At 47.6% G+C, this 27,430-nt stretch overlaps 1 protein-coding gene across 1 annotated transcript in view; it reads right to left on the minus strand.

The window, feature by feature from the left end:
• Nucleotides 1-5,205: 5,205 nt before the first annotated feature.
• Cda5 (Chitin deacetylase-like 5) overlaps nt 5,206-27,430 on the minus strand; it is a 241,003-nt gene continuing 218,778 nt past the window's right edge. Inside the window, exons 4-8 of the mRNA XM_077694840.1 lie at nt 26,292-26,520; nt 21,097-21,293; nt 20,283-20,586; nt 17,220-17,515; nt 5,206-11,280 (exon numbers count right to left, since the gene is read on the minus strand). Of these exons, the coding sequence (XP_077550966.1) occupies nt 11,091-11,280; nt 17,220-17,515; nt 20,283-20,586; nt 21,097-21,293; nt 26,292-26,520 (1,216 nt within the window). The 3' untranslated portion in view covers nt 5,206-11,090. The remainder of the gene's footprint in view (nt 11,281-17,219; nt 17,516-20,282; nt 20,587-21,096; nt 21,294-26,291; nt 26,521-27,430) is intronic.

Genomic DNA, 27,430 nt, shown 5'->3' on the forward strand with positions numbered 1-27,430 from the left:
TTTCTTTCCCGCGATCTTTCGGCGTGGTGTGGAAGCCTAACAGACCCGCCCAGTTCCTCCCGTGAGCTTTTCCGCCCTAGCGGAGTGCACGATTCAGAAGCAACGTCGCGCGTCGTTCTTTAGCCGCGGTAGCATTTGCACTCGCAGCGCCTGCGTCACATCCACGGTCGCTTTTTAATTAAGCGCCTCACGAGATCAGTACGTGGGGGCATTCGCAGAAACTGCCGTCGATGCGGATTCGACAGTGCTACGGCGGCTCTGCTCTGTGATATCCCTCCGACGGTCACTTGGTCAGCTTTGTTCACACAAAATCCACAAAATCCGTCGTTTCGCGGCACTCGCTGAAACCGAAACTGCGACTGGCCGCTTTGAAAATGCCTCTAATTAAACAACCGTCGCACGCTGAAGCAAATGAGGTTTCTACAGGTTATAAGTAGGTCACTAGCTAGTTGTCGCAACAAAAAAAACAAGATCCAAAATTTTTGTGTCAGTGCCCATTTAAACTAATATTGTGATGTGTTTGTTATTGTTTTCCTCGAATAGCCTGTTAAGCGCGAACAATAGTATGCAATTTTTTCTCGTATTTTAAGCATTCAATACTTTCAGCCTTGCGGCAACCCCCATTTTTTCGGTTATCGTGTCAATGTTGTATTTTTACTTTGTGTGTACCAGGGCTACTGAAAATGTGTTTATGCTTGTTAAATCGCTTTGTCGTTATCTCTACCTTCCAATCCCGCTTGTGTATGAGTAACTCTTGTTAGTGCCTTTATATTTACTGTCGTAGAAATGCTGTACTTTCACGTTGTATGCCTTGAGCTATTAGACACTTATATATGTTTTAGATTCTACGCATCTCTTGCTCTGAGGCATGTCCCTCCTGCGTCGGAGTTGTCCGGCGTCTGCACGCCATACTGCGCATGCGCGACTCTCCTCCCGTCTTCTCTCCGACAGCTGTGCGCGCAACTCTCTCACTCCGCCTCATTATCATAAACAACAGCTGTGTGCGCGCGCTTCGCTCGCTTCGCTCCGCTCCCGTCGCGCAAGTGTGCGCATGCGCGACTCTCCTCCGTTGTCTCCTCTCCTTGAGCCGCTGTGAATATAAAGCGGGTATCGCGCTGCGGCGATTCAGTCAGCGCTCGCTCTCGTTCGACTCCGCGTCACTGTGCTTGACGGCTGCGTGCTTGACTTGAATTCTTCCGATGAGGACGTGATGGAAGCGACGGTCCCTCCATGAAAAGTAAAATAACGCCCACCTTCCCACGTATGAGAACACCCCCATCTGATGGAATGCATCATACGCGTTCACAACACGTTTCACCCGATTTAGAGAATCAACCCAATAGAAACGCCTATTGAACACCCCCATGCGTCGCATCACACCAGGGTTACCTCGCGGGAAGATGGGCGTAATTTTTTATTGCTGTGTCGTTATTTATATTGGGCTTGTGTATGAGTACTTCTTGTGATCACCTTTTGTGTGTGTGCGTGTGTGTGCGTGCATGCGTACGTGTGTGTGTGCGCGCGCGTGCTTGCGTGTGTGTGTGCATGTGCGTGCGTGTGTGTGTGCGTGCGTGTGTGTGTGCGTGTGCGTGTGTGTGTCCTAACAAAAAAATAACACAGTAAAATAAACATAATAAAGACCACACGTACGCTCTGCTCGTCCCGACTATTTCTCCTGCACCTTGGTCCGGCCAAAACCACATCACATCCTTTCCCAATGTGACCGTATGAGGATGTCCTCACAGGAGTGGACGAGTCGAGGCTCTGACCACCCACTGAATGCGACCACGCCGCTATGGCCGGCGCCTGGATGACTAGGAATGGCAGGCACGACTGAACAAGGCCTGCTAATCGGATTAGCAGCCGAAAACCCTTGTCGCGTCCACTGCCAAACGACGCCACCAATAGGTCTGCCACACATGCGAGGACACCCCACCCGATAACGACAGAAGGACACCGTGAGTTGTCGCATCTCCGTACATGGTCTCGTCACCCCGTGCCCTGGCGCCATCCTCCGTTGGCAGCAACAAAAAAGGGAGAAGAATCAAAGAGCGTCGCCGCTACCGCCAGCTTTAGGAACAAGACAAAAAGCATAGCCACCTTCCTCTCTAAGGGGCTCCGCGCGACTGGGAGTGGTAAAGGGGCAAAGACCCCTGCCGTCGCATTTCGCAGCGGCCTAAAACACATTCAGGGCGTGAATTTGTCCTAAAAAACACAGACACGTTAAAGAAACACATATATTCCTAACCTGGGCGTGCGATAGGGTCCAGAAAGTATAATACGTGCTTGGATGACCCCCGCAGTTAGGATACACAGGGGCCCCCGCTAATCACTAGAATCAGTGCGTGAGGTGTACACGTACGTGTATTTGGGCGCACATGGTTAAAAATCCCCAGGTGGTCAAAATTAATCCGGAGCCCGCCACACGGCGCGCACATCGCCTGCGTTGCGTCGGCACGTTAAACCCTACCATCAAATCAGAGGTGTACAGATGGAAGCGTGCCTGGATCGTTCTAAATACATCGGATTTCCAGCCTTGAGTGTTTTGTGTTGCGTTAGTTATGCGATGCACGATCAGGGTACCGGTTGATTATACATCGGCCATGTGCGTGTCCGTTCTCATTTGCTGACACGCCTTCGTGCCCAAGTAGCCAGGTCACCTTGTACCACTTCGGTCATCTAGCGACGACCATGTTGTGCATGTTTGCCGTACATCTGCGCAATCCGTTGCATATAAAGTGCCTGCTCATGCCTCCGTTCCTGTGTAAATGTATGCTGTACCGGTGCTTAGCACAAAAATGCAGGAGTAGCCAGTGACTGTGTGGACCTGCCGAGAAGTACCATGGTGCAGTAAGGGGTCCTTCAAGAAACAGTCAGCAACTACCGCCAACCAAATCGATGACAGAACGCGTCTGACAACAATGGCACTCTGCTCATTTCACATCATATATGTAGTCAAAGAACCTAGTAGGACCACACCAACGTGGAAAAACCAATCACGGGGCATATTTATCATTTGAAGGAGGCCTGCTTAAAAGCACAGTCGGCACAACTGCTGGTTTATAACATATCTTAAATCTTTATGTCAAGCCTGGTCCACTGCAAGATGAAGGCCTCTCCAAAAAGATCTGCAGCCACGCCTATCCACTGTCTGAAGGCCGATATTGTGACTATAATCATTTGGAGGTTTTCAGCAAATGTACTTCACCAGGGTTGCTAAATCCTTGTCTGACGAGGAAATTATGTTTGTGTCGCAAGGAGCCTCATATACTGACGCTCATATATGAGCTCAGGGAGCCTCAAAATTACGTATATTTTGCATCAAACGTACCTGCACTTTTCTTTGCGGTAAATAATGGGGACATGTGTGACAAGTATCAACGGTTTAGGAGTTCTGAACGGTTATGACTGTATAAACCACTTGTTTTTTTGGTGTTTTGTTAACTTGTGGCCGGAAAGCTGAATCGAGGGACAAGCGGATAGCTTTTAGAAGCCCCCGTGTCTGTCCTTGAGGCCGCGTTCCTGCGATGGCTAGATCGCGTGACAGCGAGCGAGCTACGACGACAAGCGCAACCCTAAAATGGTCTGCACTTGAAAAATTAAAGCAGTTCCACTCAGCGTGAAAGGTGTAAGAAATGTAGAGCAGTGAGTAATTCGCCAGAGGGCCTGTGGTGCCGTAATCCGCATATTTCTACCGCCGCTGAAGCTCCTTCCCTCCCTGTATCGCTCATCTCTTGACGAAATGAACGGAGGTTTTGTTCAATTCAAATCAAATTAACATCTTCACACTGCGAGCGCGCTCTCTGCCTGGAACCGTACGAGCGGTAGTTCTGCTCTTTTTGTACATGCTTTCATCTCGCACATACTGTAGGCTTACTGCGGAGTTTGAAACCCGTCGTTCTTCTCATCCACGTGTTTCGCTTACTATCATAAAAACCAACCCAACGGGTGTTCCTAACTAAATTGACTCGGGGGCTGCGGGTTATTTGCACAGATTCTGCCTCAAATATATCTGCCATTTTCTTTGCGCTAAATAACCGAGTGATGTATGACAAGCGCCAGCGGCTGAAGAGTTTCGAATGGTTATGACCATATAAACCGCTTGTTTTTCGAAGCCTCTGTTTGGGTCCGTTACGCAGTTACACCGTGGGGATCTTCTGGGGCCCGCCACGTGGCTACGCTGCCTGATTGTAGCGGTGGCTAGACAGCGTGACAGCGAACGAGCAACCGCGACAAGGTGGAACCCTAATGTTCTCTGCACTGTATATTGGCCGCGTATCTGTTCCGCTGCAAACGTAATCAAAACACGACAGTCTTCTGCCGTCCCTGGAGCATAAATGCCTCTCTTCTCACCACCACCCAACGACAAACACGGTGGAGGCTTGAAGAATAAAGTTTTTTTTTATTTCTCTCTCAAGTCAATTGAATTTTCCCGCGTTCGAAATGCCCGTGTGGCGTTTATCGGAATCTCTCGTTACTATTGAACCGCCTCCTCGAGGTATGGGCTCTTGCGCAAGCCCTTTTTATATACCTTGGTAGAAACGTTGCTTTCAGCACGTTTTTTTTTTGCCATCGCAAAAGTCAAGCCTACGTCTATTCTAAATTAAAAGAACACCATCAGCACCAGTTATGTATTAAAGTGTTGCCTCATATAGGAGAACTGCTTTCTTTTTCCACATCAACGTTGACAAGTACGAAGTCCGGCACCATTTTTAGTAGTTTGCAAAGGTTTAGGTCATATAAACGTCTCCGTGAAAAATTCTGTTAACTTTTGGCTGGGTAGCTGAACACAGGGAAAGTCAGACAGACCAAAATTTTCTGGTTTGAGAAGCCCACGAACAACCATCGTCTTCAAAAATCGAGAATTTCAATTTTGGCCGCTGAGTTTGTATTCATCTGTAACAATTGAAGAGAGATGCAAAGTAATCACCGTCAAGCAACATCTCTGTAATTAGACGTGTGCTGGCGCCACTCGCAGTAAAATGTGTTTTCGCGCCTAGTGACAGCCTAAGAGAGGCTTCTCTTGAGTGCGTGTGTAGAAGACGCACCGCAACTAAATCACTTTTGCAGAGTCTACAGGAAATCAGGGCCCTGCGAACACCTGAATATATCCCAGTCAGTGCTCCTGCATTTTGAGAACACTTGTCTACCACAGCAAGACAATCTTGACTTTTTTTTTCAAAAAACGAGTACGCAACGAGGCAGTTGTAATTCAAGGGCTTCTTTATTGGGACTTACGACAACACGGGGCAGGGGTAATACACAGCAAGGGACGGAGTATAACACACTTTAAAACGGCCAGCCGCCACACCAAACATTGCAGCGGCATCGGTAGCCAGGATATGAACACGAAGAGGGGATACGACAAATGAGGTACGGCCACCGCACGCCGCACACGCACGCGGGAAAGAACTGGGCCCCTTAGTGTGCTCCCGCCGTCGCCAATGCCAGAATAAAGTAGCGCATCACCCTTGCCTTCAGGGACTCGGGATACAGACACCATTAGCATGCTCCGAGGCAGAAAGACCTCTCGTAACAATTGCTCTAGTTTATAAAACCAACAACGACTGCCTAGGCATGTTATACGTGTCTTTCCTCTCGCCCTCTTTGACAGTTCATCCAGAGGGAGGCACATTAGCCACAAGCCAGACCGGAGACGGATCGGTGAGGCCGGAGCCAGTTCTTTCCCGCCTGGTACGCCGCCATGACGGCGTCATACACGACAAACTATGACGTCACTGGAAACAGGCAACACACGGACAGACGCTTGGAGCCGTCATGGCGGCCTCACCACTGCGGAACACGGGTGCGGCGCGCGGTGGGGGCTGAGACGCGCACGCCGCTGCGGCAACACTTGTTGCACCTGGAAGGACGACACGCGTCCAAAGAAAGAAAGAGGAACGTGGCGCTGCTCTACGTTCCGTTTTCGTGAAGATGGAAATATGTGCGCCAACTGCGCAGTTGGCACCGGGTGCATGTGGATTTTCGTGTAGGCAGGAATAGTGTGCACTGTCGATCGCTGTTTGCTGCAAAGGTCACGTGCATGTCATGGTGTTTTGAGGATAAGGATTTGTTTTTGTGGAAATTTTTTTGTCGTCTGCCGAGTAAAGTATTAAGAAATGGCGAGAGAAGACTAATAACAGTGTTTGAATCGTCCTATTTGAGTGGCGTATTTGTAATTCGACGTGTACAAACATGTCATTTCACGCCTGATCCTTCATGTAATATGGACTTTGAATTATTCCCAAAAACAAATGCTTTTCCGCCATTCCACCATCAACGCGTGGACGAAGTTTGTACACTCAACCGCCATCCTAAAAAAACTTTTCTTTTTTTCAGAAAAATCTTGTTTTGTTAATAATTTCTCATCCTTGAAAGGTCTGAAAGTATATCTTTTGAGCGTGGTATAAATTTTACAAACTGAAATTATTACAACAGGTTATTCAAACTCAGAAATATTCAACTGCATTCTACTGCCCCATTTTTTTTCCTTTTTCTTTCCTTCGGAATTGTGTCGATACCCTCCAGGCTTGCTATTTACAGGCCGAGCGCCCTCTGGCGGCCCCGAGCCGAGCTTCCGCAACAACCATACTACGGCTGGGGCGGCTGCTGCTGCTGCTGCTTACCGTGCATATACATTCCACGCGTGCGCACCTTCAATTTTATTTTGATAGCACTGCGCGGAAACACACCCTAACTAAGGCTAGGTGCAACATATTGTCTATTAAAGCGAGACACCTTTCTCTCTGCAAGACGTTTTGTACGGCGCCACCGCACATGGCCTAGACCGCACAATCAGGTGGTACCTGTCACTAGAAAAAGTCGATCCTTAGGTGCTTAAGCTTCTTGTTGGTGATCCCATTAGACCGAGATATCACTTGATGGGTCCAAGTCGTAGGCTCCTACATCGCCTGCCTTTTGCCGCGAAGTTATATAGCGTTAGTGATTCCAGAAAACATGGCCGTGTAGTATAGCGGGGAAAGTTGCCATCGACCTCTGAAATTCTCCAAAAAAGTTTGACAGAAATTCATCACCCATAAATTTCAAGAGAGAACGACCTTCACAGCCGAGCCATTACGCATCGTTTTTACAAGGGCGACAAATTTCGAATCAATTTCCAGAGAATTCCAGACGCTGAGAACAGCTCCACTGGTTACACGTCCTGAACGCCCTTGAGGATACACAAGCTCTGAGTGCAGGTACGGGGGACGTACCTGCAAAGAGATCTCTTCCTACGGGCTCCTGAAGCTATTGGAAAAAAACAAGGCGGCCGTCTCTACCTAATGTTTCTTTCAGTGTGTTTTTTTTTTTTTTTTGCAGTGCCTGTGGGTAATCACACTTGGCAGTCCTTTTCTTATCTATGTTATTTTTGTGCTTGTACCATGACTGAGTCAGCCAACAGCAGCTTCGCAGCTTTTCCTGCACGCAGCATAGAGTCGCAGAAGCTACGTAGGTGACGCCACGAGTGCTTCAGTCAAAACACTTTTTTTACTGGTGCAAAACTTGAACTACGTGCCGCGGATTCCTTCCTGCAAGGCGACCAGTGGTGACTCACGAGCCCCCCGGGGCTAAGCGATACCATAGTCAGCAGAACAAAGATTTTGTAGCTGTGTTGTGCGGAGGTGCACCGCATTTTCAAGAGTTTATTAAAGGTAAGCTGGTCAGCAAGAGACACCACACTCCCAACACAGCCTACCAGTAGCGTGTGGGCAACGTTGGAGCAATATGTTACCTCTTTCCAGGGCAACATAGAGTGCATTGAAATAAATATATTACGCTCACAATGGGGAAAGTTTCTAACCTAGTGGCGCAAAACACGTTTTTGCGATTATGTTAGTCGTTTTGCCTTCGTTTAGGACTGGTTATCTAGAAGGGGGGTCGCGGCCATTGCTTTGGCCAGTCGCCTTGCTGCCTGACAGATACATTTCACGCGACACGCAGTTATGGCTTTGCAAATACTATAGCTGTAACGTCTACAGAAACGCATGGGCATAAATAAACTCTCCTGGGCATAAATTATTGATGCCTAGAATGTAACAAGACATACACTGAGTTAAGAAAACAGTCACAATGGCAACGCCAAAGATTCACAACCGTGAATGCAGGAGCATGCGCTGACTACGCCTCTATGGAGCGTATAAAAACTGGGCGTTTAAAAACCCCTGGCGGTAGTTATGCGAGCTCGCACTTTTTTCAATTTCACCCTACTGCTGCGCCAGTTTCTCAGTAGTTTATTACATAGCACAGTCTCTGGAAAAGGCAGTGACACAATTTGCAAAGCCGACCATCAAGTCGACGCTGCCATCCGCAGTCGAACTTCTCAAGCTTCGTTCTCTATGTTAAAGTGCGACAAGCAGTGCGAGCAACATTAACCGCTCGTTCTTGTATCTCCAGCAAGGCAACTGTGATTGCCTAATAAAAAAAAACCGCGGACTGCCACAGAGCAAGTGAGTAAGATGCACTTGCAAGCCCAATACCTCTTACTGAAGAAGAAACGTCACCTTGAAAAACAAAGCATACTGACAACGAATATAGCGCGCATTGACATATGGAATAAATAACTAAAAACAACAAACAGTTGTTCCCCAAACAATGCCGCTCAAACCAGAAGTGATGTCGCCGAAATGTCAGAAAAGAGGTACTCTTTAGAATTCACAGCCCAGAGGGCGGGCTGTGCTTTTTCTCTACAAGTTATCGACTGTGGCGTATTTAAAAATTTAGACCCAGCATATGATATGTTAGCCAGTCTTTGAACATGTAAAAGCAAGGCGGAGATAAGGAGGAGCGAGGCCTCCACGGTCTGTCGAAAAGCCTTAAGTGGCCTCCAGGAATACAGCGCCCTCAACGCTCGCGTTCCCTCTGAGGCACAAGCTGTGTCTGCGAGTGTTGCCGATCTTACGTTGGCGCTAAACAAGTAAAGCAGATGGGAAAATCGCAACTGAGTGTGCAAATTTGATTACACACTTCCGTGCACTGAGTTGCATATGTGATGCCAAAATGGACCAAGGCTAATGCTAGAAGTGTCACGTAGTGGTGAAAGCTGGTCAAAGATGCACGTAGCTGACAACTGTAACGAACGGAAACAGGTATCGGTACGACGCGCGGTACTCAGTTGGTGTGACTAAGCTGTTACGTGGCATTGATTCACCTTCGCGCGTTCCTTTTAACTCTCACCACATTCTCCTGCAAAGCGTGGACTGGTTGAACCCACTCAGGCGATGCCCAGAAGGCTTTATTGGGTTACGGCTGCTCCAACCTATGAGGCCCAGCCACGAAATTTAGTACTTGCACTTTGTATGAAACATTTTGGCATATTAGGACCTACGTCAGGAGCTTCGATCATATTCCAGAAACCTTAAACGCCGTATAGCGAAATCAGACATGGCCGCCCTTCCTCGCGAAATAAGTGCAGGCACGCAAGCACTCATTTGTGATGTATCACTAAAGCTGTTGCAGCAATGACACCAGATCCTGCTTTCAGTGTTTGTGTACATATACGTAAAGCCGAAAGTACGATTGGCATGCGAGATTTTTCAATTCGACGTTTTGCCTTGGGACAAGTCTTTCAAAAATGGCGGTATCGGTCTCCAACCTGCACGTACAAAGGAGGGGAGAATACCGCCGATATTGTAACTGGATACTGTCATTCTTGGAGAATATTTGTCTCGGATCAAAACGTTGAATTCAAGCTCCTCACAAAGCACGCGTACTTTTTCTTTGTGCTTGCTTGCCTTCACTATATACATATAGGATATGCTGCATGGTATACCACGCATTCCTACATAACCAGGAATTTCGTAGTACCACCATCGCTTCTGTTCTGTTTGTTTGATGGAAGCTGGAGATCACAAAACACCGCTGTACGAGAGACAGTCGTGTTTTTGTTTCTTCCAACACCATAATCAGGCAGAATAGGTCATAAATACATAATTGAATATTAGCGCCCACACTACTTAACGGTCAATGATGACAGAATACGTTTGCTTCAATGTGGGACGTTTTCACCAGCTGGCATTTAGATTGTAAGCTCGAACTACCCTTTAAGCTGCCTGGAATGTGTAAGCTTCAGATTAATGCATTGCAAATTTTGAAGAAGCGGAAATATAATAGTGCTTTGCGTAATAGGTCTGTGTGGAAGAAAGCGTTAGTTAAGCTAGCTTTTATCCTTATCATGCGTACAAGGACAAGCTGAATATTAAGGAGTAGGATCCACACAGCTTGTTACAAGTCACTTCTAGCGGCACACTTAAAGGAAGTGCTTGCTCTTTGTAATCAAACTTCCTACTGCCGCTCTTGTCTTTAGCACTATCGTAGTTAAAACTACTCAAGGTACTCTGTCTTTCTAGCGCTATGGGAGACGACTACAAGCTCTTTCTTTGTTTCTGTTCTCCGCCATGTGTCCCCATGCCAACCCATAATACATCTTTCTTGCTTTCAGGATTCGGCATCGAATGATCTTTAAAGTGAAGTTTTCTTTTTTTTAAGGTTGGGACGACGACAACTTCAACTGAATATGCGCGGCGCATGCTATGAGTTTACTAAGATGCCCCGCTGCGGTGCTGCGCGTTATCGAAATAAATTTTGGGGCTCTTGCAGCATAACATAAAAAATGTTTTCAATAAAAGAACTTAAATGCCGATGTTCGAAAGGATCTTGATAATACCTCGTATTCTCTCACCCTCAACTAAAGACGGAAGACAAGTATAACCATGAGGCTCCAGCAACCTCCCTATGTTTTAGCAAAGCCGTCTTTGTGGGTTATGTTCCCCTCGATGAAACTTCTCCGATTAAAGGTCAGAGGAAGCCTTACGTCCTACTTTGTGTGGCTTTTAGTACGGCGGTGCTGTGCCTTGGTCATAAAAAAGGTCACAAATGGTCGTTCGGTCATAAAGAGGGGGACGAAAAAGAGGTATCGGACAACATCATTAAAGTACGACCCGGCCCACTAACATGGTTGCGCCAAAGGAAGCAAGCGCTTCCGAGAGCGCCCGATGTGTTGGCGTCGTCAGTCCTTTTGTGACCACTCTCTGCCATTTACATCAATTGCAACGGTGCTGATAAGACAATATTCCTAATTCGGTGTGGACGGTTCACTTGCGCCGCGCGCCCTTGCTGCCGAAGCCTGTGTTTCCCACCCACGGGTAGACGTCAGGACAGGGCTGGCAGGTCTTCATGTAGCGGAGGCCGCCCTGGTATGGCACGTTGCACACCGTGGGCCTGTGGCAGGGCTCGGGCCGGTCGGCCTTGGGAGTGCACTGCCAGGGCTCGAAGCTGTTGATCCTGCGAGGGAATCCCAGGTACGGTACATTAACCGAAGGGGCCCTAGATTATCCGAACGCAGGTTCTCGTAGATTTGGTTCCGCGGAACACCTGCGCTTTACCAGCGTTCCGCAATGCCACCGATCAAGGTTGTGTCCTTGCTTTGTCCTACATTTTGTGTTTCTCGCAATTTTAGCACCTCAGATGTTCATTTGTATCCAACTACATGATTTTACGAATCCATGCTATCACTCTTCAAAAATTCATAGCGCTTACGACACAGACGACAGCAATGACACAGGGCTAACTTCTAACTAGATTTACTCAAAACATACGTACATATAGGTATTTACATCATTATCGCACTCTCACCGACACTGCCGACGTGTTGAAGCCATGCGCAGAACTGTTGACACCGTATCTGTCCAACTCCGTTATTGCCCCTTCAAGCAAGATGACCCAGCTCTAATAATTCATATTAAATTAATAATCTTACAATAATAATATCTAATAATCTGCCTCAATTATCTACCTTACATATTATTCCCTATGCTTCGCTCGTACAGCCCATAATTGTAACAACGGCAGGCAGCTGCAGCCATGGCACTGTACAGAGAAATTGAATAGAGTCAACCTTTATAAGTCAACATCGTTGATCAGAAGTAGAGAATTCTGCGCATGGCTTCGAAATGTCAGCCGTTGCGGTAAGAGTGCGATAATGCTGTGAATATTTATAAGTACACCGGGCGGCAAAATAATCCGGGACATGCGAGCGCGTGGCAAAATGCATGGCCGCGACATCTGAAGTTGCACTTCTGGTGTTGAGGCATCCATGTGCTCATGCGCGTCCAACCACGCTCGCTGCCTGTATTTTCTTTCACTTCAAGCAGTCAAGCTGATCACATTCAGTGTTTGGTGTTTGGCCGTAGGGGTCACCTTCTTTGCCAACAAGCCTCTCCCGCACATGCTTCGGCAGCAAACTTTGAGGGTGAAGTGTGCGTTGCTCGCTGCGCCCCGAAGTGACAGATAACATCTCTTGCCCGTCTCGGTGAAGGACTTATGCCACAGATATTCCATCGGGTATTTGTATTTTAGTTGGTTGCTGATTTGTATGCAGTTGGTTGCTGATTAAAAAATGCACACCAAAACGGAAAGAAATTGAGGTGACAAATAAATTATGTGAACAAAGTGTGACGAGAAGTCACCTTGCACAAGTGCTAAAGCATGCATTCGCGGGAAAAAAAAATGCGAACAGAGATTGGCGGGGTCATGGGTTCGATAAAAAAGAACAAAAATAGTAATTGGTCACAGTACGCCTTGAATTGACATAGACAAATACAAAAGGTTTCGCGTTTAGACAGCAAAACAAACGCTACCTCCCTTAAAACTACGATAGAGAAATCTCGTTGCAATGTGTCGTTTACTGGAGCCAGGTAGATAGAGCAAAGCACGCTCCACCCTCGTCGTTCGCCGCAGAAGCGTGTGCTGCCGAGACTTGTTGAGCATAAAACGCTACCCCTAGCGCCAAGCACTCAATACTATCAGATTGGCCTCTCGAAGGGGAGGAAATGATAGGGTAGTATGCAAGGGTTGGACGCGCACGCGCACATCGCTTTCTCGACACCAGAAGTGCGTCAGATGACGGGACAATGCATTTGGTGACGCACTCCCGTGTTCCGGCTTATTTTGCCGCCGGGTTTACGTGCCTTCCGTATAAAACTAGTTGGAAGTTAGCGCTGTACATTACCCCTTCTCTCGCCTCTCTGTGCTCTATGAGCTATGTATTCTTTAAAAGTGCCACACCAGCCTACCCATGAACCGATAGTCTTGGCCTATCAATAGTCTTAACCTAGCCCAAATTAAGCAGACTACTTAGCTGAGGGTAGCGCATTTCATGATGCACCCTGTGGGCACTTCAAAGCCCCGAATAGAGTTACAAATATCTGAAAACAAGCCCACTCACCGCATTTTACTTCAGTGTAGTTCTTTATTTTCCCGGCTAGGTGTCCCATTTTCAGCACACTAAATTATTGCCGAGAAATACGAGCAGCATTACAATAGTATAAACCTTTTCATCCGTTAATCTGTGATATGATCAGGACATGTTCTGGGCTGTGTAGCGCATGCGCAATTACATTTACCTGTCGACTGCGCCAACAATAGAGCCGCTAGCAAAGCCCACCGATAAAATTGCAGCTCCCAGGACGAATAAGTTAGAAAGGTCTATAGTGGCTGCACAAAGGGGGTGGGGTATGCGTTTTCCACATTTTTCACGACTGACTGCGCGGTAAGGCACTGATTACTGATAACACACCGGCTAATCAGACTCTCGCGCAATTTCGTGACAGATAGCTGAACCAGTGGCCTCAGCGGCTTTTTATTGAAATGACGCCACGGCGGTAAATCAACACCATTCAGGAAAGCGCCAGTAAATCGAGAAGGAACAAGGCGATATGTTGTTGCGGCGCGAACCTTCGCTCTAAGTTTTTCCCCCTTTTATGTAAAAAACACAGTCCCAATGCACATCCCTTATTCATTCTCCGCACACATTACGTGTAGGCTGCATTGACTAACGCTAGTAAAACCAGTAGAGCTGCGATAGTGTGAAGTAAGGGGAGAACCACGTCCCGCACGGATTTGTAAAACTCCATTCCGAATTCAAATAAGTTCAGCACAAAATATGTCTATGATTTCCGACCTGTAAGTGCGGTTTACAAAATTGAGACAATACCTTAGTTTATAACGTTGCGTTGGTGTAACGTACATCCCAGCGCACTGATATTATTGGGTCCGTAATAAGTATAACAAGCGAAGTTATTTTTTGCCCGGAGCCTCGGAACGCTAATGGAAACTTAACCCCGCCTGTCGGAGGGCGTACAGTCAAACCGAATATAATGAACTGGGATAGAGAGAATTAGGCTTTACAGCCAACACTCAAAGCTCGTCTGCCATTATGCGTGTAAAACGTATTGCTTATAACGAACAAAACATAGGATATTTCGAACTGTGGGCGTATTGTTCATAACGAACAAAACATAGGATATTTCGAACTGTGGGCGCGCGCCACGTTTATTCGTGCCATCCCTGACTAGACCTTGAGTCTCCCCTTCCGAATAAAGAATTATAATAATAATAATAATAATTCGTGTCAGTTTCGGTTTTGATGAAACAAACACCAAGGTGTCCGCCATGAAAGGATGGCACACTTGACGTCACTGTTCCCGTCGCACCAGTGCTCCTTTGGTCGTGGTTGCACGCTTCCGGGCAGCATGACGTCAGTCTCAAAACTGCCACACGGTGCTCAATGCAAAGCGGTGCGCCAAAAGCAGCCAGCGCTTTGGCTACGTCACGGCAGCCCTGACGTCGGTAGTTTGAAGCCGCGCGCTCGTGGCGTCATGCTGATTCCGATGTTGAAAGGGTATTCTTAATGTCACTGGATAAGATACAGAGCACCGTCACTGAGGCTCGCAAGTGAGCAACAGCGGCCATTTTGGTGCGTATCAGTGCTGCCAGATTGCCGCTTCTGCGGCTTCACCGCTAACATTGACGAGGTCATTTGTGAACAACACTGTCCAAGACTCAAAAACACGGCATCTTCGGACACTTCTGAAGCTGAAATTCTGCGAAGCGCGTTGTCTTTGATTCGCGTTCGAAACGACGCCACTCGCGCGCACCCGCAGACACGCTGAGACTACCAGAGTTCACCGACTTAAGCGCATAAACAACAACATGACGGTGCCCATGAACCGCCGCAGTTTAAACAAATGTCACGTGATGGGAACTCACCAATGATCACCGCGGCGGCGCGGAACAATAGGACAAAAGGGTGCCGAAGCTCTGTAACCTTATCCAGTGGCACTAGCTATTCTTTTTTAGGTTTCTCGTGCATGCAAGGTTTAAAATGTAGTTAAGATATGCTATACTGCACGGTTACGATTGAAACTGTGTGGGAGTTATCTATATACAAGGGAATATTTTTCCGTAGTTATCTCAGCTTTGAAGTTTATTGTCAGAACTCCTTTAGCGGTTTCAGTCAGAAATTATTATATTCACTGCATTAAAATTTCAAACTCATAGGTTCCGTAGTTTTAGGTGTCTAAAGGCCAGAAAAAAAAAGGTTGCGCCTCTCTAGAATAGCCTTTATGCAAATGGCGTAGCGTCCCCTTATGGACATACCGTGTCTCAATCCTGCTTTTTCCTATAAAAAATAATAAATACCCGGAGCCAGTTTACCAGCAGGAGGTGAAACAATATTTATGTCACATGAAACAGGTGTTTTTAGCCTTTATAAATGATTTACTCCCCAAATAAAGCAGAACTTAGGACGGCAACTCAGCGGAGCTCCAATAAAACGTAGTGGCGTCCATTTTGACACGATGTTTATGAGTGCCGTACCCCGGTCTAACGTCAAATGGCGCTATCTCTCACTTTCGTAGGTTTAGAACAATAGCCTCACCGCTCTGATGCATAAACTCGCCTCGTTTTCGCGACAAAAACCGCGAAGAAAGTCGCGTCTCCATATGGAGACACGGTGACTGAAAATCGTGGTAGTGAGCCTTATAAGCCAACATTGCTAGTGTAATTTTAGCTACAGAGAAAAGCTAAACAGGCACACTAAGGGCTGCATACTGTCACATAAAAGTGGAATTGCAAATACAATTTGGTATCCAATCAAAGCTTTCATTGCGCACATATACTGCACAAAATCTGAGCTTTAAAGGGACCCTGCAACTCTCTTTGAGCAGTGAAAGTAAACCTGCGCGACGTTTACACTGCCACTGCCAGGAATACCTTACATTCCTGGCAGTGGTAATACTTTACATTACACTGCCAGGAATACCTGAGCCAAATATTACACGTGCACGTGAAGCGGTGAGCGCGCAAATCGATGTGAAAGACGTGGAACCACCAACCGCTCTTTCTTCAGTTGTCCTCATTATGCAACCCCTGGCATGGCCTAAGGGACGTCACATAGGCCATGGCTGCCCGATCGGCTGTCACTGGTCAACTTCGCGGCTAGATTCCCCCATTTCGGTCGTCGTCATCGCTGTGTACGAACCTCTTCTATGCCTGAACCTGTAGGCACAGTTTTGCAGTTTCTTTTGTGTTTTGAGTGCCCGCGGAGTTTTAGTGATAAGCTCAATACTTCCCTTTCAACGGGACCACTCGACTACAAACGTGTATTGCTTAAAAAACGCCCTACCAGCCTGAGCGCGCACTTGCGAGCAGGCACCCATGCCTGCTTTTTTGTGGCACCAGACCGGAAATAGGCCCCTCCGCGTTGCGGAGAAAAGGAGAAAACTACCGGGCATGTGATATATCGAAGGCCGCCGAAGAGAACGCCGCGAGCCGCCCCCCTCTCCGGGAGAGAGCGCGCAGCTTTCGTCACGTTGTCCGCGGTCGAGTTGAGAGGGAACGATTATGCGCGAGTTCTCATCGCGCGTAGTTTCGTTAATTGTTAACGGACTTGCATAATTCTTGCGAGAGGCGGTTTCTGGGACAATAGACTTTATCCCAAAATACATTACTAGTAGTCGATGGCAAGTGTTGCAGGATCCCTTTAAAGAGACGTTGAGAAACTCTAAATCGCCCCAGGGAATAGATATAAACGAATATTAGTGATCGCATGCTTATCGTTACAATAAGGGCATTAGTTTATAGAGAAAGCTAATGATATCAAGGAAGCACATAGAAAAAAGAAGCGCACTAGGGAGACAATGTGATCTACCAGAACGCTACCGGTTGAACCAGCTGTGTAACGAAGCTATGCAGATACGGAACACGAAATTGTTCACGCCAACTGGATAGGTAGAGGAATGACACCGAACAGGCAGGCTGAGCGAAATAGACGAGACAAAGAAATGAGACAAGGCAAACGACACTAATAAAAGTGCCCAGAGCAAAGGACTATGATCATAGGCAAGAGGAGTCGTAGGAGTGATTGTCGGAAGTATGCGTACCTGCTGTTGGGCGTGGGATTGCGGATCCACTGAATGAGCTGCCAGTTGGTGAGGAGCCAGACGTCGCCCTTGGCCAGGATGTGGTCGAGGAAGCGCAGGAAGCCCTTCTTGTGGTGCTGCGTGTTGAACCAGGCCGAGTGGTAGAACAGGTTGAACGGGGCGCGGTTGCTCTTGTAGTGCCGGTTGAAGTTCTTCAGCAGCATCTTGTACACGCCCTCGTCGTCGCCCGGGTTCGAGCACGCGTCGCCCATCGAGCAGCGGCCGCCGCGGAGGTCGATCCACATCACCATGCCCACCTGCGCGTGCGCCAACATGAACAACGCGATGGGAAAACACACCCAGGGCCGACGCAGTAGCTCCACTTCTCCTTTTTACTATCCGATGCTCGAACACTCTTCGAGGCAACACTTTGGAAGTTCTACGACCTTGAAGGCAATCTCGTACGGGCCAGCACCCTCTGGATGTCTAGCTAAAAATGCGGGCTTCCGAGAGGTCTACCTTTATGTAGATATATACGAATACATACTTCACGCAACTACAGCAGAGATAATCGTAACCTAATAAACGTGCGGATTAGAAATGACCAGGCAATACGCCCATCTGGTTATCGGGTCCCCACATCGTTACCAGTTAGATGGGCTTTTCAGATCAGATACTGGAAAACAACAAAGCATACAACAAAAGTGACTTAAAGCTATTATTGCTGGTATTTACACCGTAACATGCCTTCCGTTCTGTTTTATATTGGCCCTGACATTATTACCAGCCGAGACCATCTAATCTTTTGGTAAAACGCAAGAAATTTCCAAGCTGTTAATCTGCTCGTATAGAATACATGGCCCCACTATTTGGCAGGAACCGCCGGTAGAATGGGGAGCTGCAACTGCCCGCTTTCAACTTTTCTTAAGAATCTAAATTTAAGCATGGAGTGGGATTGCAAAAACGCAGTGCCAGGGTGCCGTCCGACGAAATTCCAATTTATAAGACAGGGCTGTCGCAGGTTATAGCGTCTGCCGTTATAGTTTAGAGTTTCCTATTACTACGTGCGGAGATTCGAGTTTGGTCTTTCCCTCCTTTATTTTATTTGCATCTTTAGCTTTAGTATAATTTTCAAGGCTTAGGTTAGTTTTCGGCGTATTAATATTTGTTTCTGCCGGTTAGGTTCCGTTAGGTTCGTTTATGTTAAACCACGTTAATTGAAGGCGAACTATTGCCCGACGCGGCATTTTTGCATCGAAAGGTCGACGGGTGTAGCTTTAGTGTAGTGGTTATCGTACCGCCGGACGGCACCCTAGACACAGCCTTGTGAAAAAGCTCAGCTAATTTCTTCCGTTTCTGTTCTGGGAAACTTAGAAGAACAATTTCTAGGATCACTGTCCCCTCAGCTCAGGTAACGCATGCTGGGTTGTGAATTCCTGCGCGCCAGTTTCGCTACATAAAAACAAGCGTTCAGTAACTACAATCTTGTCTATATCCAGTTATTTCTATAAGGATAGGAATGCCTTACAATGCATTTAGGAAAAGGACAAACGGGTGATGCAGTATTTTTTTAAGTAATGTAGGCTAACACTGTGCTAGACTTGCATCAGTCGAAGTCTCAAGGAAACAGCACTAATGGTTTGGTTGTTATTCCTTCAATTCCCACCAAGTCAATTACATTTAGTTAACTGGGTTTTTTTAAGCATCTCAAGAAAAGCGTAGTAACAAAGAGGCGCAAACTATGAAGTGGCTTACTAGTGAGGTCGGGGAACCGGAGGAACAACTACTCATAATTTGAAAACTTGAACTAAAACTGCTCGTGTCCGAGAGTAATCCACACAAAAGTTCTTTAATGGGTAGCCCAAAAAGGGCTTCCCTTTATAAAATAAGTAATTGCTTTTTTCTTCATTTGATCTACGTTTCACAAGCGTCCTGCCGATCGTTTTCAATGTTCATTCATTGTGCGATTTATTTGTAGCCTATGATTACAAACAGATGTGTAAACCCAACGAACAACGTACTTTAGAGATACCTCCGTCAACACACATATGCGCGGAAAATGCAACCCACTAGGCGGCCCGTTGTGGAATGCAGGCGAGATTAGAAAGAAAATATCATTGGCGTATATGCCTCCTTCACTGCAAATAGCAAAAGAAGCCGCTGCCACGTAAGGCCAGTATTGCTTCGTCCAGTTGTAAGTTTCAAACTTCGCATACTATCCACGAATTCACATTTAGTTGCAAGCTGGTCAGTTGCAAGGATCTCAAATTCCAGCCAATGTTTGTCGGTGTTACTGGCGGCCAGGGTTTTCCAACATTGTAAACAGTGGCCAGTGACCATTTGCCGTGGTTCGGTTTGCCTCTTTTTGCTGCTTGGGTAGTGCCAGAAAAGCGAGGAGAAGGCAGAAACAGCGAGCTCGAATTTGGGCCAATTTATGTTCTGAATACCTGCGAATAGTTTCTATATTCTAAATATAAAAGCCCCACACGACAGCATGGTAACAAAAGAGAGCATGTTGTGTCTTGGCTGCTTCTGGATAGAGGAGAAGCGCTTCACCAGACCTGAAACGTGCACAAGCAAGCTAGTTTTGCCAATCTATCCAAGAATCACAATACTACCCTCTTAATTATCGCGGTCTACCTGTGGGCTGGTAAATTTCGATTTATGTTTAGGCAGCAGCAGAGCAAAAATCACTAACATTGAGAACTGAGCCCACGCTCAGCTAAGAAACCACAAGTGAGCGTTTGCATATACTGTTAGTTTCGTGCTAGTACCATGTCCGTCGCATTTGGATAATGGCCTCGTCCCTACCGACAGAGTTCCTTTATGAAGCATTAGCTCCACACATACCGGCGTGTTCCATAAAAGAGATGGCAGTTAAGTGTGCTTACATATTTAAAATTTCGTGGAAATCCTATCACTTAGACGACATGTGTCCAGCCAACTTGAACGGCCGCCAGTAAATGTCTTTCCACAGGGGGAAAAAGTACGTAAAAAATAGCCAAACGCGAGGCTCGTTATGCTAGAGCACAACATGGAGCCGACGTAGCACTTTGAAGAGCAGCTGCTTCAGCCATGGCTCACCTCCCAGACTCCCGGGAAGGACTTGGAGGGGCAGGGCGTGATCATGCACTCGTGGTTGATGGCGTAGTCGAGCGTGTAGGGCCAGAAGGGCGGGTTGTTCTCGAAGACGGGCATGGACGAGTCGTAGGTGAAGTTGGCCTCGTGCAGCATCTCGAACATCTTGTTGCCGCCGATCTGCAGGAAGGGCGCCCGCATGCCCCGCACGTCTTCCAGCTTCACGCCGCCGAACAGGTGCAGGATCTCGCGCTGGCCGGCCACCTCCTTGAACCACTGCTGCTTGGAGAACTTCTCGCCGAAGCTGTGCCTGTGAACATTGACAATATGGTTGGGGAAAGCACTTTGTGGTCGCTGCAATTGCCTTTGTGTACAGCCTTCTTCTACTTAAAATCACCTCCTCCCAGTGCATACTGTTTGTGCATCTTTATGGGCAGTATATTTCGTGGAAATATCCCGTCATGCATCCGCACTGCCACCGAGATTCATACTATTATATACTAGAGGTAAATCTGGAGCCACTTTCTAGCAGAACCGCGCTGCAGTGAGCGTTCCGTCATGTACCCAGCAGGCACGTTCGACTTGTCCTTGGCATGGCACAAGAACAGGCTTAAAAGGTGCCTCTGGCTGCAGAAAAAAAGCAACGTTATTACTGTAGATTATTACTCAAATTTGTTTTGTTATTATAAACTTGAAGCTCTAAAAACGTTCAGTTGTCGGTGATTATTGAGAAGCTTCATTCAAGATGAACAAGAAAACAATTTTGCCCTTTTCTGTTGACTTGCGCAGCGAGCAGTGTACGCATACAGGGCCCACTCACGTGACGGTGTGCGAAGCCATCTCGTGGCCCTTGGAGTAGAGCGTCTGCACCTGCCCGTAGTCGGTCCACTCGTGGGACACATAGAAGGTGCCCCGGATGGGACAGCCGTTGGGGTTCTTGCGGCCCGTGTCGAAGATCTCCGTGTAGTGGTCAAAGTTCAGGTCGTTGATGGCGTCGTCGAAAGTCAGAAGCACGACCTGCGCGCAAAATCACACAATGCTTTACGCGCACTTTTCTCGCACGTTTCTCGAGAGCCGTGGCCCAATCAAGTATACGCACATGGTCACAACACGGCAAAGAAAACAAATTGAAGCCGCTCCCCTCAATGTGAAAGCTGTCGGAAGTGCAGAGCAGTTATTCGCTATAATGGGCTGCCGCGCCCTTATCCGCTCACTGGTACAAATTTGTGTGGCGGTCTTACAGACTGCCTCGGACTGACCATGCTCATCCACGTCCAAAGTCAACAGCGGCCTTGCCACCGACTGAGTGAACTGTGCATTTTGTGAATTGGACCCCAAGATTTGAACTGTGTACATTGTGTTAATTGTGACCTCTCCTCCTCCTTCCCATCTCCCCTTCCCCACAGGACCTCATGGCCACTCGTATTTATAAATTCTTTCACTCACTCACTCACTGGTGCAACGTAATGAATTTCAAATTTCCGTCCTTCACAGTGCTCGCGCGCCCCCTGCCTGAAACTGCGCAAGCAGGAGTTCCGTTCTTTTTGTGCTTGTTTTAATTTTGTATGCTGGAAATTTTTCGAACGCGTAATTTTTAATCTTGCGCGGCTGGAGCCTTTCTGCGGCATTTCGAAGGCGCCATTTTTTTCTGTCGCGGCCGCTTTTTTCGCTTACTATCGTAAAAACGAACGCAACGAGCGTTCTTAACTAAATGTACGCGGGGTCTTTCGGTTATATACACAGATTTTGCCTGAAATGTACAGTCTTTGTCAAACTTTTGTGGGCCACGGCGGCCGTGGCCGGAGCAGGCGCGCGGCCAAGCAGGGGCGCTGCGCTTGCCGCTGTCAGCTGGTTGCGCGGCTAAAGAGAGCGAGGGGAACCTTTGCTCTTGCTTTTGTAGTGTGCCCGGAGCAACAAGTGCTGCGCAAAGTGTCTGCGCTAAAGCGAAGTCCGCCTGCTCTGAGAAACCAGCCCCGCTGTACTTATCGCGCCAGCCCTACTACGAAAGGAAGCGTGGTAGTTCCCCTCGCTCTCTTTAGCCGCGTAACCAGCCGACAGCGGCAAGCGCAGCGCCCCTGCCCGGCCGCGCGCCTGCTCCGGCCACGGTCGCCGTGGCCCACAAAATTTTGACAAAGACTGTACCTGCTGTTTTGCGCTAAACAATGGGCAGATGTATGACAAACGACCGCGGTTCACGAGGTTCCAACGGTTATGACTATTTAAACTGCGTGGTTTTCGAAGCATAAGTGTGACTCCCTGACGCCGGTACAGAAGGCTCTAATTGGGTCCGTTATCTCGATGCGCCGCTGATTCGGGCAGTCGCATTGACCGCTAGCGAGCTTAAGATAGCGTAGTCTGGATGTCACTGCAGTCGACATAATGCGTACAGGTTGCTACGAAACTGCACGCACTTCTCGCATGGATGTAGGCAAGTTCCTTCACTTCCTGTGCAAGCTTGATAAGTTCTACAATTGCGCGACGCTCCTTGATACCAATAGTCGGAAGGCATATGAAAGAGTGTGCCCTGGGGTAACGGTCGAAGGAGCAACCCAGAGGCGTTTTTTTTGAAAAAGATGACCATAACGTGGCAGCAGCCACACCATTTTCCGTAATTACTCGGCAGCGTTTTTTTCATTCCTGAGTGGCTTCTACCAGCCCTAGAAAAAAACAGCATCCCCTCCATCTTTCGTTGACGACAGGATACTCCAAACGAGGCACTCCCTTCCTACACCGCGTCATGCAAATAGGAGCGATTTATTCTTGACAATCAGTTCATGAGACATAATAGAAGAGAGCGAGCTTTAGGTGTGATTGCTTTACCATCGCTATCCCTGCAAGAGGTGTATCCCATTATTTCAACAAAGTAGCGCATAGACGCTGCAAACGTAACGGAAGGCTCCACCTTCAGTTCTGTTGTAAGAACATGTCGGTTACGCACGGTGTTCCTTCAGATTCACAACAGGGTAAACGCCTACAAAACTAAATTTCGACGTTAGCCTAGTTAAGTACACGTGACACCTTAGGAAACAGCCCGGAAAACTTGGACAAAAGCAGGTAACCATACTATTGCAGTGCACGGGCCCGGGCCGGCCCGAAAGCCCGAGCCCGGCCCGGCCCGCGGGCGGAGTCAGGCTGAATAGCACGCATTTCTCGGGCCCGGGCCGGGCTCGGGCCTGAACCAAAATTTTTTCGGGCCGTGCTGGTCCGATCCGGTCCGACCAGTTTCTGAGTCCCGGCTATCCTGTGCCGCAAATTCTGAATTGTTGGCACGAGAAAGTTTTCTTGTTGATATTTCAGGTAAACTGAAAAAAAAAATAAAAGTGCATATTTACTACTGCGCCATTAAAATATATGATAAAATGCCGATTGCACTTAGAAAGCCTTCACATCAATAAAAGAAATGTCTGGGTCCCATCAGCTTAGTCGGAAAGAGCAGGCCAGAAAACGAGGGCACTCCAGCCGCACTACAACATGATTATATTTTCTCTCTCCTTTTCAAACTGAAACAAACAGAACAAACGTGACCTGCATTTCGCAGTGTGTACAAAGTTTGAAGAACCAATTTTCTCAGCAGAGCCCACGATTTTTTCACGCAAGAATTTTTTTAGAGCCATGACTAAAGGCAAGAAAGAACAAAGGCGCAGATAAAATCATGCTGCCAACGTAACTAGAGGGAAAGACAAAAATCAAATGGTGAAACTGGACGAATCGCCTGATTAAATTTCAGCAAAGTATGGATGAACGAAAGGTGCAATATCTGTTGAAGAATTGCAATAATAAAAAAAAATCAACTTACTCGGAATTATTTAAGGTATCCCGGGTGTGCCTTGATTTCGTGGCAAATGAAGTGGCAGTTGAAGTTACACGACTACCGAAAATACAGCTTCTAATTGAGGATAAGTTGTACAAAGTTCGGTCCAAGTTTAAATAAAATGTAAATCTAAAGTAGTCGTATTCGCTTTGTGCTTACGCTCTCTTTAGGCTAACAGCAAACTTCTTCAAGTTCATGTTAACATCCTGTCAGACTAGGGATGACATTTAACAACACTCTGGCGGGCTCGGGCCGGGCTCGGGCTCATATTTTAGTAGTTTGTCGGGATCGGGCCGAGCTCGGGCTCACATTTGAAAAATTCGTCTGGCTCGGGCCGGGCTCGGGATCGATATTTATAAATTTCTCGGCCCCGGGCCGGGCCTGGGCCGTGTCTCTATCGGGCCGCTTCGGGCTGGGCCTAGAAATTGCGGTCCGTATGCTGCTCTAAAACAGACAAGATCACTTTGAGTGTCCAGTCTGTCTGTTCAGGCACGAGAGCTGTGTCTGTCGGTGTCTGTTGTTCAGCCCTGGTACCTATTTGCCTTCTCTTAGTACAAGTTTCCCGCGCTGTTGCTTAAGGTGCCTACAAACACTCTTTTTTCAGCCGCCGTCTTTTCGGGGGGAAGCAACTTAGGACCTCGCTTTGTCCGTCGCTTGTCCCTTTGCGTCCGTGCGCACAGTGCTGCGCATGCACGAGGAGCGTTGAGATTGGATTGGATTGGATTAGATTCGATTGAAATAAATTTACTTGTACATGCGCGAGTGGGCAATGCCACGGGTGATTTACGCTAAGAACGATCCCCAGTGCTTCGCCCACTCGTCATAATTCACTTCTTGGAGATGCGTGAATTTTCTTTTCCTTCATTCGTTCTCTTCGTTTAGAAAACTACTTTTTCATACCCGGACCAGTTAAAATATTTTCAAAATCCCATATCCCTCGCTACAATTGTATGCAACTTGTACTTGAGTCTAATTTGACGGGAATCTGAAGCGCAGGAGACTATCGTTTACAATCTTTCCTTAATGCTTGCAAGCAATTTAAAAACAATAATTACCGCCGGACCAGAGCGGCATTGCGTGGTTTGCTTGTCACAGCAGATACCAAAGAAGATAGTAATTCCTTTTTTTCCGATTTTCTTGAATGGCTATCGAATGGTTAACTCCTACAGCTCAAAGGAACCCTGCCAATAGAGGTAACATTTATTACGTAACATCACCCAGGCACGCTATAAATGTCCAGGCTTAGAGGAATAACCACAAAGAGCGCAGAATATCTGGGGCGAGTATCAAGGTTATTTGGCATACGGGGAACAATAATATTTGGGCCAGGTACTTTGTGGTCACCTGATCTAATGACTGGAATTTGGACATCCTTACTGCCCACGTTCAAAAGAGATTTAAAATGGTGAAAAAAGTGCTGCAGGTACCTTTTCCTGGGGGGCGGTTCAATGGTTTACTACGTTTAGTGTTCAGCTAATCCCTCCCGAATGATCTGAAAACTCGCTTCGCCTGTCTTGCTTTGCTGACCGACCAATATCCCAATACCGAGACTCCTAATCTACCCAGCCTTACCTTGAGAGTTGATCCATTTTGTGAAATTTGTGTGACCAACATGCAGTAGTTTATGGCTGTCAAATAATTAGGAATCTCGGTTTTTCGCTGTGACTAAGCTCCCGATTTGTGTAGCGTTATAATCACGTCTTCAGTACAGATTACTAGACTCCGCTCCCTTGAGAGTACAAGTCCTCCATTTCCGGTACATACCCAACTCGGTCTCCTGCTGGATTGCTTCCAAAACACCATCTACCAGTTGATTTGTGTACCTGCTAAACGATAAACGAACGTCTGTTGTTTGGCCTCCGTAGCCGAATGGGCACAACCACGGGCTTTGCAGTTTATGGAATGAGTTCGAGCTCCAGCAGTGCAGAAATATTTGCGAAAATCGTGACTTCTTTATTGTGAAATGATCTCTTTGGCAATTCTAAGCATTTTCTTGGTAGATAAGGGAGGGCTTTGTACCTCTCACGTCAATTTAGGGACGCGGCGGGGTATATCAACACGTTTAATGATGTTGTGTGTGGCACCTGAAGTTGCTGAGTAGCACATGTCTTGGAACGGCACATCACAATACAAGATTTTGCGGCTGTCAACTTCCTTAGCTTTCCCCTTGCCGTCACCAGAGGGCGTCAGACACAAACCCGTACCTGCGGTGTTTCGTGCAGGGGCAAGTCTCCCGGGATCTCGGAGCCGCCGCAGTGGCAGTCGGGAAGGCGGCACTTCCGGGCCTCGCAGCGGCCGGCTGTCTCCAGAGGGGTGGGCGTGGCGTACAGATTGCGGGGCCTGGCGGCAGGGGGCGCTGGCGTCGTGGGCACCGGAGGTCGCGTCGCGGGACGGCTGAATCCCTTGGGAGGTGGGCGGCGGGTGGGCACGGGCCTGCGAGGAGGAACAGCGAACATTGAACACGCCGCCTGTGCTGCAGGTTCCAAAGAATTACACACTGCAATCACTGTCCAACGCCTTGCTTTTTAACAGTCGAGCTGTTTTACTTTAGGCTTGGTCCGTTGGAGTTAGCAAAAAAATGGCCAGAAGAAAACTGTACCGCCTGTAAAGGGTGCACCACTGCAGATAGGGTGTTAATATTACAGAGAAGTGGGTTTTCACGCATGGTCGAGCTTGATGACAAGGGGCATATGCTTATGCGCAGTCCTTGCTATACCATTCTAAAGGTCTTCCATGGGCTACTAAAATGCAAGAAATAAAAAACCAAATCAAATCAAATCAAATCAAATCGGATTGGCGCAGCTTGAACTAGCGGGGCAAGGCTGGAGAAACAGAGCAGCGCAGCTGTGCGTCGACGTAGCTTCTTCCCTACGGGGATTCACTGTCACTGCGGGGGAACGACCGGAACAGCCTTGTAAAATCTGGCTAAACATGGCGTCACCCCTAAACACTTAGCCTAGCCTGGCAAGAACATTGGAAAAACTAAAAAAAAACTTTGCAAAGTCAACCAAAGCTTGGCAAACCAAGCAAAACTGGAACAAGGAAGGTCACCCCCAGCTCCGCCGTTTCTCCAGCTTTGCGGTACTAGTGCGAGCTGCGCCATTTTTTTTCTGGCGATGGCTATCAGCAAAAGCTCTCATGACACGCTACATGATTTCCGCTCACATTAAACTGACAACGAATACGACACACAACTTGGCTTGCTCGAAATATTGGGGCGTTCATATCTCACTCCGCTTTTGTTCGAGGGGGAACGGCGGTGCCATTAAAGAGGAATTGCCAGTTACGACACATTCCAAATTACGCCCTCGCTACAACTCCCTTGTGAAGCACGTGTAGGAGA

Source organism: Haemaphysalis longicornis, unplaced genomic scaffold (assembly GCF_048455015.1).
Source record: "Haemaphysalis longicornis isolate Haplotype H1 unplaced genomic scaffold, Haemaphysalis longicornis Haplotype H1 scaffold_13, whole genome shotgun sequence".
Lineage (NCBI taxonomy): Eukaryota > Metazoa > Arthropoda > Arachnida > Ixodida > Ixodidae > Haemaphysalis > Haemaphysalis longicornis.